This window comes from Equus quagga, chromosome 13 (genome assembly GCF_021613505.1).
Source record: "Equus quagga isolate Etosha38 chromosome 13, UCLA_HA_Equagga_1.0, whole genome shotgun sequence".
NCBI lineage: Eukaryota > Metazoa > Chordata > Mammalia > Perissodactyla > Equidae > Equus > Equus quagga.
This window is the reverse complement of record NC_060279.1, coordinates 101,178,669-101,193,879: the sequence shown is the minus strand read 5'-3', so window position 1 is coordinate 101,193,879 and position 15,211 is coordinate 101,178,669. Positions and strand designations below refer to the sequence as shown.

The following is a 15,211-nucleotide window of genomic DNA, read 5'->3' as shown; positions in this document are numbered from 1 at the left end:
CTCCCACCAGCCCCCTGCTATGCTTCAGCCCTGTCATCGCCTGCCCTGGTTCCCTGCCCCGGCCACAATCTCCTCCTCTGATCCACCCTGCAAAGAACAAGAATGCTCTTTCCCATTTTTTTTAACTTCTGATTTCTCAGTTTCTTTAGATAATGATTTCAAATCTACAGACTGTACACAAAAAGAGTCTAACAGACCTCCATGTACCAACCAGATTTAACAGATGTGCACATTTTCCTATGTTTGCATCAGATCTCTTCCTTTTAAAAATAAAATATTATAGACACAAATTAAGCCCCTGCCCCTTTCCTCTCTGTTCCCTTCTTCCCTCCCTCCACCCCTGGAAGAAACCACTGAACTCATGTTGCCGTGAATCAATCCGATGTGTATTTTTCACTTTTACTCAACATGTGTGAGTCCACTTGATGATGCAGAGTTGTTGTTTTGGATGTGTAGGAGTCCTTAGTGACTTCTGCCAAATCTCAACAGCTCTTCACCTGCCAGGCCTCACCTTCTGTGTTTCTCAGTTGGCCCAGTTGACATTTCAGTTCACAGCATCATAAAAATGTCAATTGTTATGAGGAAATTAAAGACAGGATGGTCTAAGATGTGCTAGACATTGATCACAAAATTTTCAAACTGTATATCCAAGAAGCAAAGGATAAGGATCCATTTCTGTGTTATTAATGGCAATAAAGAAGGTTCCATCCCCCAAAAGTAGTGTCCTATACACTGTACTTTTTTTTTAAGATTTTATTTTTCCTATTTTCTCCCCAAAGCCGCCCAGTACATAGTTGTGTATTTTTAGTTGTGGGTCCCTCTAGTTGGGGCACGTGGGATGACACCTCAGCATGGTTCGATGAGCGGTGCCGTGTCTGTGCCCTGAATTTGAACCAGTGAAACCCTGGGCCACCCGAAGTGGAGCACACGAACTTAACCACTCAGCCACGGGGCTGGCCCCAAGACTGAACTATTTAAACTTCAATATGCACACAAATTGCTGACAGATTTCGTCAAAATGCAGGTTTTGTAAGTCCAGAGGTTGGGGGGCAAGGGGTTCTGCATTTCTAACAAGCCCCTGCGGGATGTTGGGGATGCTGGTCCTTGAACACTTCGTAAGTAGCAAATTACAGACATTAATGTGAAAGCTTGAAGCTTGTCAAACAGGGATCAGGAGTGGAACACAGGTTGCCCATCTCAGGTTGGGGACAAAATTCATTTTGCCAAGTGTACTGAATAGACTGAACACAATGCAGGTACAAACCTGACATGTTTCTTCTCCTGTGAGTAATGTGCCAATCTCACCTTTTTGCAACAGCCTTTTGGGGGGTGGAGAAGACAACACTCCCTCATGGGGGGGAAGAGGAGGAAAGCCACTGCAGCTCCCTGTACAACAGCTTGATGTCACAGTGATTTCTCACACAGCAAGAGTCTCTGCTTACAGACAGTACTGGGGTCAAATCAGAAAGACTGAACCACTAAGGAAGATACAGTAGATAGATAGATACATAGAGAGAGAGAGAGAGAGATTTGACCTTATGCAATTGGTGGAGTTTTTAAGCAGTCCCTAAGATTGTTGTCCTAGCGTTTGATGCTGGTACTCGAAGTGCACAGGGCGGGAAGTTAGGAAGGACAGATGTAAAGTAGGGGAAAGCTGGGACAAGTTGAAACAAGCTTGCCTCTGACCTTGATGGTATGAGCATCCACAGGAGAAGCTGGCATTCTTCATCATGGAGCTAGACACACACCTGGCCGAGGAGTTAGAGAAGTTAAAGGAAGAGGTGGGACAACTGCTGCCCCAGCTGCTCCCCTGTGCAAACACAATGAGCCGGCAGCCAGCCAGTGACAACCTGCGTGACCTGCAAAATGGCAGCTGCTTCAATTCTGCCCTCCAAATCGTGCCCAAAAATCTCTTTTGGCGCATCCTAATCGGATATATACAGGGAAGGTAATTCTAGGATGTAGTTCATTCAGCCCAGTCAAGCTGACACATTACAAAGCCCCCACACAGAGACTGGAGGAGAGTGGTTTGAAGATGATTAGTGGCTGCTAGGAAGATGGCCACGTGACCAGCTTTGCCCTCTCTTAGGTATCTTGAGAAGATGTGTCTAATAACGCCTGCGTGGCTTTTGTCAGAGTTGGAGGGAAACTACTGGTAGTTATCTCTTATTTGGCCTTAACTTTTCTTCCAAAGCACACAGAATCCTTTTATATTGATATATAATCATACAGCTTCAGTCAAGGTGCATCTGATGAACTGTCATCAAGGTTATGGATATTTCATTAAACAATTTTCCAGCTCTCAGTCAATACTTTTTTAATAGACTTTATTTTTTGTGAGCAGTTTTATGCTTACAGAAAATTGCACAAAAAGTAAAGAAAGTTCTCATATGCCTCTTCTCCCTCCACATGCATTTTCCCCTATTATTCCCATCTTGCAGGAGTATGGTACCTTTGCTACAATTGATGACCAATAGTGAAACATCATTACTTTGGCTTTTTACAAATGCATAAGGTGATGCACCCACCATTACAATATCATACAAAATAGTTTCACCCTCCTAAAAATGCCCTGTGCTTCACCTTTGCATCCCTACCCCCCACCCCATGATGCCCTGGCAACCACTAACCTTTTTACTGATCTCTACAGTTTTGCCTTTTCCAGGATGCCGTGTAGTTGCCTTTTCAGATTGTCTTCCAAAGTGGCTGTACCATTTTGCATTCCCACTAGCAATGAATGAGAGTTCCTGTTGCTCCACATCCTCACCAGCAGTTGGTATTTCATTGTTTGGGATTTTAGACATTCTAATAGGTGTGTAGAGGTATCCTATTGTTTAAATCTGCAATTGCTTAATGACATATGATGTTGAGAAATTTTTCATATGCTTATATGCCATCTTTATATTTTCTTTAGTGAGACATCTGTTCATAAGTTTTGTCCTTTTTTAAACTGGATTATCTGTTTTCTTATGGGTGAGTTTTAAGAGTTCTTTGTATGTTTGGGATACAAGTTCATCACCAGATATGTTCTGCAAATATTTTCTCCCAGTCTGTGATTTGTGTTCTCATTCTCTTAACAGGCAATACTTTTTAAAGCCTCTTGAAAAGCTCATACATCCATGGCAGACATACTGTCTAATTGATTTCTTTTTTTAACAGCAAAACACCCCACAAAGGGCAGAAGGGTGGAGATGTTTGAGAGAAACGGTAGCTATTGAGAAGTCAGGATTGCATCACCTGAGTTACATCAGCCCTGGCACCCTTTTCTGCTTCTTGGCTCTTAGGAAGCATTCGAAGCTGGACTCAGCTTCTCCCCCAAATCTGCTGTCTCAGGGGTGAACCCATGATTCCCTTGTCCCTGGACCAGAGACTCAGCTGGCCTTTGGATGTCCCCGTGGCTCCTCATATCATAGAGTCCCACATTGTTATCAGCAGCTTCTCCAAAATTGCCCCTTCTCTCACGTCCCAAATTCAAGGTCTGCTCAGCCTAATCCCCAGCCCAGAGCCATGGACCTCACCCTAGATGTCCATCCACGCCCCGCACAACCAGTCAACCTTATGACCCATCCACTCAGTCTCCTCCTCTCTGCTCCACAGCCCTGCTGTGGTCCAGCACTGCCCTTGCCTCCTACTCCTCATCCTGCTCCACCCTCCTCCCTGGGTTCCCAGCTTTAGTCTCACCCCACTACCTTTCCTCCCATTTGTTTATTCAACAACTATTTAGAGACAGGCTCCGTACCGGACACTGAGGACAGAGTGGTGACCTAGGCAAGCAAGTTGAATGAAAGGTCTCTGAATGTTACCATTTCTCAAGGCCCTGTCTGAGGCTGAGTGGGCTCTCCAGAACTCCAGCCCTAGCATCTCATATTTCTGGGGCACCCCACAGACCTCTCACACTCCCCGTGTCCCAAACTGACCCACCCCTCCTGCTTATTTTCAACCATCCCTACCTGGTGATGCGTCTATGTCCCCCACTGAACCGTGAGCTCCATACCATGCAAACGGGCTGTGTCTGCCCTGGCGGTGTCCCCATCACAGGGTCGGCTCATGAATGTTTTAGTATGGTAAGGACGAACCAATACCTGGAAGAAAGCATGCCAGGGAGATATTAGGATCATGCTATCTGCCCTCTGTCCTCGCGTAGACCTGAGACACTCTGTTTCTGAAATCATAGAGCAGTAAGTTTGGCATCTCCTCGCCTGATTCTCATCCTTCTAGGATAAAAGTCCTGTTTTATCAAGAAAATCAAGGGAGTCATTAGGGACCTTTTGCCTGTGAGGGAACAGCCGGTGTGAGCAGGAGGACGCGGAAAGCAAGCGCCCCTCCCCGCCCCCATTTCTCCCACCCCCTTTCATCTTCACTCAATGGGACCCATCCTGGAAGAGGGAGCCACGCCGGACAGCTCCGAGACCCTGCAGGCCCGGGTCTGCCAGGCAACGGATGACGTCCCTGCCGGCGCGCTCGTGACGTCAGAGGCGGGCGCCGCGCTTGAAGAGCGCGCGGGAGGCGGTGGTGGCGGCGCTGTCATGGCGTTGGCTCAGGAAGCGCGGCAACTGGGTTGCTGGGTGGCCGAAGAGATGGAGGCGCCCTTGGCGGCCCGGGTCCCGGAATCGACGCTGCGCAGGTGAGGACCCTGGAAGGGAGGACTGCCGGTCCTGGAGGTGGACCTCCGGGTGTGAGAACCCCATCTTCACTGAAGACAGGCCCATCCCCCCTCCCTCTCTGCCCCGGTGAGAATGACCCATAAGGGCGCTCCTACCCCGGAGTGGTACATCCAAGAAGAGGATCCCAGGTTTGAGCGAGGACGCCCTGGCAGTGACCCCCACACTCCCACCCTTACCCCGCGAGGCCGTCCAGAGTGGGGTCCCTGGCACCAGGAAGGATCCTCCGTGAGTTAATAGAGCCCCCTTCCCGTGTGGAAATAGCATCTCCAGGGTAAGGGTGTCCCTGCAGCACCTCACCACCGACCCCCCAGCCCAGCCAAGGCCACCCCCTTGGAGACTGAATCTGTAGGAGAGATAAGCCACATCTGGTAAGAAGAGAGCCCTTCCAGGCAGCACACCCTCACCCCCACCTCTGGAAGTAACTGGAAATAACCCTCTCACAGGAGAAAGGGAGCACCCCACCAGGGAATGAGAATACCCTCACGCCCAGTGAGAAGCCCACCCTCTCAGGGACCAAGAACTCCCCAGAAGGGAATATCTACCCAAAAAGTATGGGCCCTCCCCCCTCCCAGAAGTGAGAATTCCCCAGTAAAGACTTCCCCACCACCCCCCTCGGGGAATGGTGATCCTCCCCCTGCCGTGTGATGTCCCAGACACACCCTTACCTCATCCCCACAGGCTTTGCCTGGGCCAGGGGGCCGACATCTGGACCTACATCTTGCGGCATGTGCACAGCCAGAGGTGAGCCTGGCTGTGCGAGGGAGGCTGTGGCAGGGGAGGGGACACAGGCAAGTCCCACAGTAACTCCTCTTCATCCTACCTTTCCGCTGTAGGAGTGTCAAGAAGATCCGAGGAAACCTACTCTGGTAACTCGTCCTCAAAGCTATCCCTTCCTGTCTTCTGCAGTCCGATCCAACCTTGTCCCCACCCACAGCCTCAAACCTCCTGTCTCCCCTTGGAATTCCCTGTCTTCCCCTAACTCTGACCTCATTTCCTCAGGTATGGCCACCAGGGCAGTCCAGAGGTGAGAAGCATGTGCTACACGATTTTCTTTCATCCAAAAAGAGGACTTGTAGACCTTCTGCTCTAGGCCGAGCCTTGTGCTGGGTGATGCTGGGGACACTGCGTCACAAGCCCTGATCCCTGCACTCACGGGGCTTACAGTCCAGGGGGAGACAGGCATGAGCTGGGGATTGGGGGGACATGGATATGAGGCATCCAAGCTGGTGAGGGCAGATGGGAGGAGGGACTGGTTTGGAGAGATACTGAGGCCAGTGGGAGACCCAGTGTGTGCAAGGGGCCCAGGTGACATCTAGGGGGAGGCTTCCAGGAGACCTCAGGACTCCGAGGTGTGGGGCTCAGTGGGGAGATGAGGACCGGGACAGAAATGGAGTGGCATCAGCACAAAGACAGGAAACAGGTTGGGAGGGTAGGTGAGGCAATCCCAGGAGAAGGGAGGAGGCCAGGATAGCACCCTAGAGCCCTTCTGGGCCTAGAGGTTCAGACACAGAAAACTGCTTAGGAAAACCCTCTGCTACCCACCTGGGCAGGTGAGGTGACTGGTGCGCCACAAAGGACAGCCAGCCAGGCCACGCATCTGACCTCGTATCTGACCCCACCAGGCCCATCGGAAGTTGGAGCTGGAGACGGCTGTTGCCCGCCTGCGGGCAGAGATCCTGGAGTTAGACCAGAGCCTGGAGCTGATGGAGCGAGAGACCGAAGCTCAGGGTGACCCATGGGGCTGGGCAGATGGGCAGCAGAACAGGGCTAGGGGAAATGCTGATGGCCACCTCTGTTTCTCCCACAGACATGGCTGTGGAGCAGGCCCTGCAGAGCATACAAGATACCCAGCGTCGTGCTCTCCTCCTCCGGGCCCAAGCTGGGGCCATGCGAAGACAGCAGCGTGGGCTCCAGGATCCCACACAGCGGCTGCAGAATCAGCTCAGGCGCTTGCAGGACATAGAGAGGTGGGCCTCAGGTGCCCAGGGACAAGCTGTCACCAGGCTGGGCAGACAGACATTCTCCTTAGAGACCCCATTGCTCTGCCTTGACCCCTTCTTGGGTTCCAGAGTTCTGAGCTGCACTCCTTAGGATTTAAAGTCTGTGAGGCCAGGCAATTTTGTCATCTCAGCCACCTGTATTTCCAGTGCATAGAATGGTGTTAACTATGATAGAGAACACCACTGTTGGGGAAGGTATGGGGGCAGGTATGATAATGAAGTGAGTTAAATGATCCAGACCACTTAGAAGAGTTCCTAACACCCAGTGTTGTTATTCTTAGTGTGATGAGAACATATCACATTGTTTTCGAGGGTCTTGAGCAGAACAGTGACATGATCAGTCTGAGGGTTTAACAGGATCATTGACTATTGGGTAGAGAACAGACTCCAGGGGCTTAGAGCAGAGAGACCAGTGAAGAGGCTAATGCCGTTGTCCAGCCAGGACATGACAGTGGCCTAATTTTGGAGGTGGCCCCTGAGATCCAGGCTCAGTGATCCCTGTGACCAGCTTTGCTGGCAGCAGGAGGGGACACAGACATCTGTTCTCCCAGCTCCCTCCTCCCAGGGACCCCAGCCCCAACTGTACTCCTCTCTCCAGGAAGGCCAAAGTGAATATAACCTTTGGACCGTTGACATCAGCAGCCCTGGGCTTAGAGCCTGTGGTCCTGGTAAGAGCCTTGGGCCATGAGGGGAGGGGTGGAGAATCTGGGGTCAAGTGGACCCTTGGGTCTCCCTCATGCCCCATCCTCTTCTTCCCAGAGTGATATCCGAACAGCCTGCACCCTCCGGACCCAGTTCCTGCAGAACCTCCTGACTCCTCAGGCCACGGAAGACAGCATCCCGTGAGTGTTCCCCAGCCCCCAGAGACCCTTCAGAGAACCTGGGCTTTGGGGGAGTTACTTGTCTGTTAATTCGTCAAACACTGAGCCTCTGGGCTATGTCAGCCCTGGGCCTTACCCTGACAAGGCTCCCAGGCTGGGAAGCGGGGAGACCAGACCGATCACAGACAGTGACAACCCAGGTGGTTAGGGCTGTTGGGGGGTGGGGAAGCCTGGGAGGCTCTGGGTACCCAGAGGAGACACCCTACCCACCTAAGGAGGCAAGGAGGATGGGCTCTCTGGTGAGGAGAGTAAAAGGTTGAGAGGGTGTTCCAGGTAAACAGCACCTGTGAGAGCGCCAAGGCCAGCAAGTTAATGTAAGTGAGGAACTCAAGTCTAGCAGGCATAGACGGACTTGGTTTCCTCATCCTTAAATGGGGACAGTGACAGCCCCTACCTTACAGCGTGGTGGTGATCATTAGAGGGAGAATTGCTGTGTCTTGTAACATTCTCTGTCCCTTCCCCAACCCCACAGAACCCCTCGAGATGACCACTTTGGAACTTCCTACCAGCAGTGGCTTAGCTCAGTGGAGGTGAGGGGCGCTCTCACCCTCTGCCCCATGATCACACTTCAGGGTGCCAGGACCGAACTCTTGATCCCTCCCCCATCTCCATGGGGTCCCACCTTGCAGCCCAGCCTCCACCCTGCCCTGACTCCACCACTCCCCCACCAGACACTGCTGACACGCCACCCTCCTGGCCACGTCCTGGCAGCGTTGGAGCACCTGGCTGCAGAGCGGGAGGCAGAGATCCGGTCCCTGTGCAGTTCGGATGGGCTCCCAGATACAGAGACAGCCAGGTGTGGAGTGGATGCCCCCACAGTCAGAGCAGGGCGGGTGAGCTGAGACAGGTCAGGACCAGGCACAGTGACCTGCTGATGCGGGTGGGACTAGGACTGAAACCCAGTGACCAGTCTGGCAGATGGGCTGCCATTGGCTACCCCCAAGGGCCCAGGCAAGGGGACAGTGCTCCTTGCTCAGCAGCTTCACTCCTACCCCCCAGGTCCCAGGCACCAGACCAGTCAGACTCTGGCCAGGCCCTGCCGTCCATGGTGCATCTCATCCAGGTGACTCCCAGGCACCCTTCCGAGGACTCCATCCGCTTCCCACCCCAAGACCCACGCAATCCCCTCACCCCCAGAGACCATGCTCACCCTGACTTTGTACCTCGCTCCAGGAGGGCTGGCGATCTGTGGGTGCACTGGTCGGCGAGCGGGGCCCCCTCCTGAGGGAGCATCAGACCCTGACCCAGCGCCTCCAGGGCCTGATGGAGGAGGTGGAGACATGTACCCTGGGATCCAGCGAGAGGTGAGGGGGCTCCCTGGGCAGAAGCCTCCAGGCCATGTCTCTCCCAGGGGTCTTGAGATATTGGACTCCTTTGCCCCTATGGCTCCCATCTCTGCCTCCCTGCTCTCCTTGTTTGTTTCCCTGTGTTTGTGGCTCCTGTACATCCTTGCAAATCTGATCTCTCTCCTCCACTGTGACTCTTAGTCACCTTCCCCTCCTTTACTCTCTTCTGCTTGTACCCCAGGCAGGCATTGGTGCTGGGGCTCCGGAGCTGCGGCCTGTGCGCAGAGCTCAAGGCCCTGCGTGCCCAGAGCCGGGAGCTAGAGGAGGCTGCTGGGCGGCGGCAGCTTCTGCTGCAGGAGCTACAGGCCAAACAGCAACGGATCCTGCACTGGCGCCGGCTGGTGGTGAGAGGCAGGACTAGGAGCAGTGGAGGGGCCTGCTGGAGGGCCAGAGTGAGGCTGGGAGCCTTCTGATCCAGAACTAGAGCTTGGCAGGGGGTTTGGGGTTGGGGGGAGTTGGTGCAGGGTGAGACTCCCAAGAGGAAGCAGGACCCGTGCAAAAGGATGAGTGGGGCAAGAGGCTGGGAGGTGGGAAGGAAAAGCCGCCCATCTCAGTGGCCTCCTGGTTGTTCAGGAGGAGAGACAGGAACAGGTCCGCCTGCTCATCAAGGGCAACTCAGCCAGCAAGACGCGTCTATGCCGGAGCCCTGGGGAGGTGAGATTGGAGTTGGGGCGAGGTCTGGGTAGAGCCGGGTCTCCTAGGGATGGGGCTGGGTGGCCTCAGGCTGCCCCCCACCTTTCCTTCTTCAAAGGTGCTAGCTCTGGTTCAGCAAAAAATGGTTCCCGCATCTGAGGCAGTGGCACCACAGAGCCAGGAGCTGCTTCGCTGTCTGGAGGAGGAAGCCCAGCATCTGCCCCACCTTCGGCTGGGCACCCTGCTGCGGCACAGCCCAGGAGGGTGAGACTGCGGCCACCTCCACGCCCCCTCCCCTGGGTGACTGTCACTCCCTGGGCCCACTCCAAAAAATTAATCTTAGACCTGCACTGTTCCTAGACTGCCTGCCAGACCTCACCCTCAGGTCCTTGGCTCTAATCTGGAATCCTAGTTCCCAGACCCACCTCCAAGTTCCTGGGCCTCCTGAGCCCACCTCAGCCCCCAGAGCCTCTAGAACGCAGCCTTCCTCTCAGTGCCCCACCCAACCTGGACTTTCCCCCAGGTTGCAACCCCTGCCCACGGTCCTGCCGTCCATCCACCAGCTGCATCCTGCGTCCCCAAGGAGCTCCAGCCTCATAGTGCTGAGCCAGACACTAGGACTGCCCGCAGGGAAGGTGAGTGCCTGTCCCCTAGGACCTGTCTTCACACCTCTACCCCGACCCAAGGTGACCATCCTTCCCCCTCCCTCCAGGCCCCGGAGCTGCTCCTCCCGAAGGCCGCCTCTCTTCGCCAGGACCTTCTGTTCCTCCAGGACCAGCGGGGTCTCCGGTGCTGGGATCTGCTCCACATGAAGACCAGCCTGCCGCCGGGACCATCCACCCAGGGTAGGCCTGCCCTGCTTTCTTATGCAGCATCCCTGCCCCTCTGCAGGACCAGCAGCCTCCAGGAGAAATCACAACTCCCATTGCTTACATGGTGCCTCCTGCATGTTGAGGACCTTAAGCACACACGTGGCTGGTGCTGTCACTCTCCCCATTTTGCAGGGGAAGGAATGAGATGCAGAGGGCTTGGTAGCTGCCTGGTAGGCAGAGCTACAATTTGAATCCAGATAGGCTGACCTGGGTCTGTGCTCCTAACCACTAGGCAACATGGCCCATCAAATTGCCAAGTACTTGTTCGTCACCATCCACTAGTATACTTGAGTGATATACCATTGGCTGTGGAGTTAAAGTACCTGGATTCTCTTCTCAGCCCTGTTTCTTCCTGGCTGTCGATCTCCCTGTGCCTCAGTTTCCTCCTCAGTAGAGTAAGCATAATCACAGTACCTTACAGCCTTGCTGGGAGACTCAGTCAGGTGATCCAAACGAGGCACTGAACAACGCCTGGCACGTAGTGAGCCTCAGGGTCTCTGGCGTGATGGCCAGCATTTTGTGTGTACATGTGCAGTCTCTTCCAGTCCTCACTACACGGGAAGGGATTATTAAGACCTCAGTTTACAGAGAGGAGACTGAAACTCAGAAGAGTCGTTCGTGCCTGGATTCACTCAGCAAGTACCCACTGGGTATCTGCCAGGTGCTGGCCCCAAGAGCTCAATGGGAAGAGAGGCGAGAGCTGTCCAGCCCCAGGGGGTTCCCGATGGTAGAAGCAATGAGCAGAGCATCACAGGATAAATAGATGGAAGAGGCGACCTGATGAGAAATGAATCAGGATGCCATGAGCCAAGTAGGAAGACAGTTTTCAAGCCTTTGCATTTAGGGCTCCCTGCCTTCCTCCTCTCCGTGTGGGCAGGGAGCCCTGTGCAAGAACCGCGGGAACAGCCCAAGACACGGCACAGCATCGTCCCACCTCACGGGCATCTTGGACTTCAACCTGTCTGTACCAGAACTTAGTTCCCTCTACTCCAAAAAGCAGTTTTGTTTTTCTTCCTCCTGGTTTCCTTCCCTCAGTAGATGACCTCACCTTCCTCATACAGGTGCTGAAGCCAGAAAGCCAGGCGTCATCCTTAATTCCTCCCAGCTCTATAGCCCCCAACCTTCAACCTGTCAGCAAGCCCTGTGGGTCCCAACTCCAGACTGCCCCAGTATGTCCCCTGCCCCACTGGCCTGTGGCTCATCATTCCACCTGACTGCAGGGCAAGGGTCATGCCCAAGGTCACAAGGCAAGGAAGGGATGGAGTCAGGATTCAAGGCCCAAAGGACCTGACCGCACTGCTGACCTGCACTTGCTCTGAGCTGGGCTTGGTCCGGGTCTGTGGAGAGGGACTCAGCCCGTCACAGTCCCCAGGGGAAACACTGCTGGAGTGAAGGGCTGCAGCAGTCAGAGGGGAGCCTTGGGCTGAGGAATGCTGGGAAGGGCTTCCAGGAGGAAGGACAGTGTCTAGAGTGGGCCCTGGGGACAGGTGAGTTTTTGCCCCGGAGGAGTGAGCAGAGGCCACAAAATACAAACCTGTAAATTCTAGGCTGAGGAGTGTGGACTCTGTCTTGGGGGCACTGGGGAGCCTGGGAGGGTTCCAGGCAGGAGAGGGAAGGGATCAAGTTTAGGTTCAGGAAGATCACTCTAGCTGCCACGTGGAAGACGGACCAGAGTGGGAGGCTGAGGCCTGGAGCCTAGGAGGGAGGCTGGAGGATAAGTAGGGAAGGGGGCAGGAGAGGAAGCTGAGGAATGGGCCATGGAGATTGAGGGACTGTCAGGAGGACAGAGAAGGCATCCAGGATGAGGCCTGGGCCATGGTGGGCTGCCCCCTGAGGCAGGACCTGAGAGGAGGGAGAGGTTTGGTAGAGATGCTGAGGTCAACACTAGGTGACTGGAGACTTGGTGACCCACTGGCTGCAAGGCCCCAGGGAGCCAGAGGACTCAGTGCCGCCTCCTGGGTTTCTAACCTGCAGAGCTGCTGCAGATCCGGGCATCCCAGGAAAAGGAGCAGAAAGAGAATCTGGGGCAGGCCCTGAAGAGGCTGGAGAACCTAATGCAACAAGCGCTGGAGCGAATCCCCAAACTGCAGGGGGCTGTGGGGGACTGGTGAGAGGGGGACATACTGGGGGGAGGTAGGAGACTGAGCTGGGTGGACCAGGCAGAGCTCAGGCTGGGGGGCTGCATGGCAAGCAGGCCATGGTGTTGCGGGGAGGCCAGCGAGGGTCTGAAGGTCCAGGCCTTAATCTGACACCATCCCCTTCCCCAGGTGGGAACAGCCAGGCCAAGCCGCCCTCTCTGGGGAGCTCTGCCACGGCCTGTCCCTGCCCCAGTGGCGGCTTCGCTGGGTCCAGGCCCAAGGCAGCCTGCGGCAGCTGTGCAGATGAAGAGGGAGCTCAAATAGCAATCGAGAGCTTCACATTTGTTCGCGCCAACACCTCTCCTCCCCCAAGAAGACCTTCGGAAGAAGATATCACCTGGATGTGTCAGCCCATCGGCTGCCCAGACCTGCCATCTGCCTCACAGGGTGCTCTGCTCTTCCTCTCAGCTACCTTGCCCTTGTCCTTTCATCCCACCGAAGCCAAGTGGATGGAGTACTCTGGACGCAACCCCAGGTACCTCTGAAACTCCCGTCATCGCTTTCACCCTCAGCAAAAAGTAACTGAGCACCTGCTCTAAACACTGAGGAAACAGCACCAAACAGAACAGACAAAAGTCCCAGTCTTCAGGGAGTTGACGTTCTAGGACAGGGAAACAGACCACTGACAAGACAAGTAAGCAAAGTATATAGTATGTTGGGAGATAACTGCTATGGAGAAAAGTAAAGCAGGCTGTAGGTGGTGCAATTTTAAAAACAGGGCTCCACAGCCAAGGCCACACTCTGTAAAGGTAGTGAGAAGGAGGCACGTGGGTATCTGAGGAAGGCTTGCAGGTGACAGCTACAGCACGTGCAAAGGCCCTGAGTTCGAATGTGCTGATGTGAGGGAGGCAGTGTAGCCAGGCGGAATGGGGTTTGAGAGATGAGATTGTCTTCTAGTTTTTATAGTTTCTTGTTTTACATTTCAATCTCTGAGCCATTTGGAAATTATCCAAATGCATTCAGCTTTGTCTTATATTATATGTATATCCCGGTAGCACTCATTAAAATTCTCAGAGCAGTGGTTGCTTCTGAGGGAGGGCTGTGTGGCAGGGATCAACCAAGGAGGAGACAAGGAAACTTGTGGGGTTGGGAATGCATTGTATGTTGAGAGTGGCAGGGGTGCCACAGGTGTGTAGATTTGTCAGAATTCACCCAGCTGTGCCTAGGTCTGTGTGTGTCACTGCATGAATTACTCTGCAATTTATAAAGTAAAACTTGAGGTGATTTGAGATGCCACCTTTTCATATGCTGAATTTGTGTGGTTAATTGGGCTAGCAGTGAGTTCTCTCCAGACCACTGTCCGTCCGCCTCTCAGGGACCCTTCGTGGCAGGGTTTTATTGTAAAGGCTTCGTAATGTGTCTCAGGACCTGAAATGGCCGGTCGCCGTCATGCTCTTATTTTTCAAGGTTTCCCTGTCTCTCAATCTTTTCTCCCAAACGAAATGAACTTTATACTCAACTTCCCTGGTTCCAGAAGAAATACAAACATGGATGGGAATTTTATTGGGATTGCAGTCCGATTACAAATGAGGGGTATTTGACATCTTTGTGATCTTGAACCTGGCTTTCCACTTCCCTTTTCACAGCTGCTCCCTCAGCCTCCAGAGCCCTCTCGCTCTCCCAGTTCTCTTCTGGCCCCAGTGACTCTTTCCCAGTCCTTACACATTTGCTTTGCTCTGCACCACCTTGGTGTTCCTCCTCTTCCTCTCTTCATCTTGGTCCCCAGCCCCCAGCCCCCTACCAAACGTGGAGGTCCTCACCCCCCTCCCTGCTTGAATTTCCTCCATAGCACGTCTGATCTTCTAACATACTATGTGTTTTACTTTATCTTTTATTGTCCTCCTGAAACAGGTGAATTCCTCTATAATCTAGAAGTTGGACAAACTTTCCCAAATATGATTCAAAATCCAGATGCAATAAGGGGAAATATTGACAAAAACATAAAAGCAAACTTTTGCATGGCAAAAAAAAAAAAAAAAAATGAGCAAAGTAAAAGGAAGGAACAAATTGGGAATAAATTTTTGCAACTTATACCGTAAAAAGTTGTGTGTGTGCGTGCGCACATGCATGTGTAGTATCAAAGTGGAAAAGGAAAATTCCAGTGCATAGAAAAATGGGCAAAATATATGAATAGACAGTTCTCAGGAAATATGCTCAAACTCAGTCATACTAAGAGAAAAGCAAATTAAAACCACATTTGGATACATTTCTCACCTCTCAGACTGGGAAAAAGAACACCCAGCATTTGGGCAGCTCACTCTGTTGGCAAGGCTATGGGAAGAGAGCACTCTGATGCATTAGTGGGCATGCGGTATGGAACAACACCTGTGGGACCATTTCCAGCCAAACCAGAAATGCATTGACTCTTTGCCCAAACAATCCCACTTTTAGGAATCTGTCCCAAAGACACACTGGGTGAAATACAAGTTGTGGGACCTTGTCCAAAACAACTAGACCATATTCTTCAGAAGGTCAATGCAGGGAGGGTGTGGGGACTGTTTTAGATTAAAGGGACACGACAGCCAAATGCCATGCAGGATCTTGGTTGAATCTCAGATTTTTTAAAAAGTATTTGAAAGTACATTTTGGGGACAACTGGGGAAATTTGTATATTGGAGAGTATTATTGTTATCTGTTAAATTTCTTTGATGGGATAATGGTATTGTGATTAGGGGAG

The 15,211-nt window shown here is 53.0% G+C and overlaps 1 protein-coding gene across 1 annotated transcript; it reads left to right on the top strand.

Annotated features, from left to right (window-relative positions):
• Positions 1-4,489: 4,489 nt before the first annotated feature.
• Positions 4,490-13,778, top strand: HAUS5 (HAUS augmin like complex subunit 5). Its single transcript, XM_046681170.1, has 19 exons — positions 4,490-4,624; positions 5,343-5,405; positions 5,498-5,530; positions 5,664-5,688; positions 6,287-6,392; positions 6,472-6,631; positions 7,263-7,332; positions 7,424-7,506; positions 8,018-8,075; positions 8,217-8,341; positions 8,545-8,608; positions 8,719-8,849; positions 9,073-9,235; positions 9,465-9,545; positions 9,643-9,788; positions 10,048-10,159; positions 10,237-10,369; positions 12,371-12,503; positions 12,664-13,778. Exons 1-19 carry the CDS (start codon positions 4,527-4,529, stop codon positions 12,779-12,781), a joined length of 1,902 nt encoding a protein of 633 aa, XP_046537126.1. The 5' UTR covers positions 4,490-4,526; the 3' UTR covers positions 12,782-13,778.
• The last annotated feature ends 1,433 nt before the right edge of the window (positions 13,779-15,211 follow it).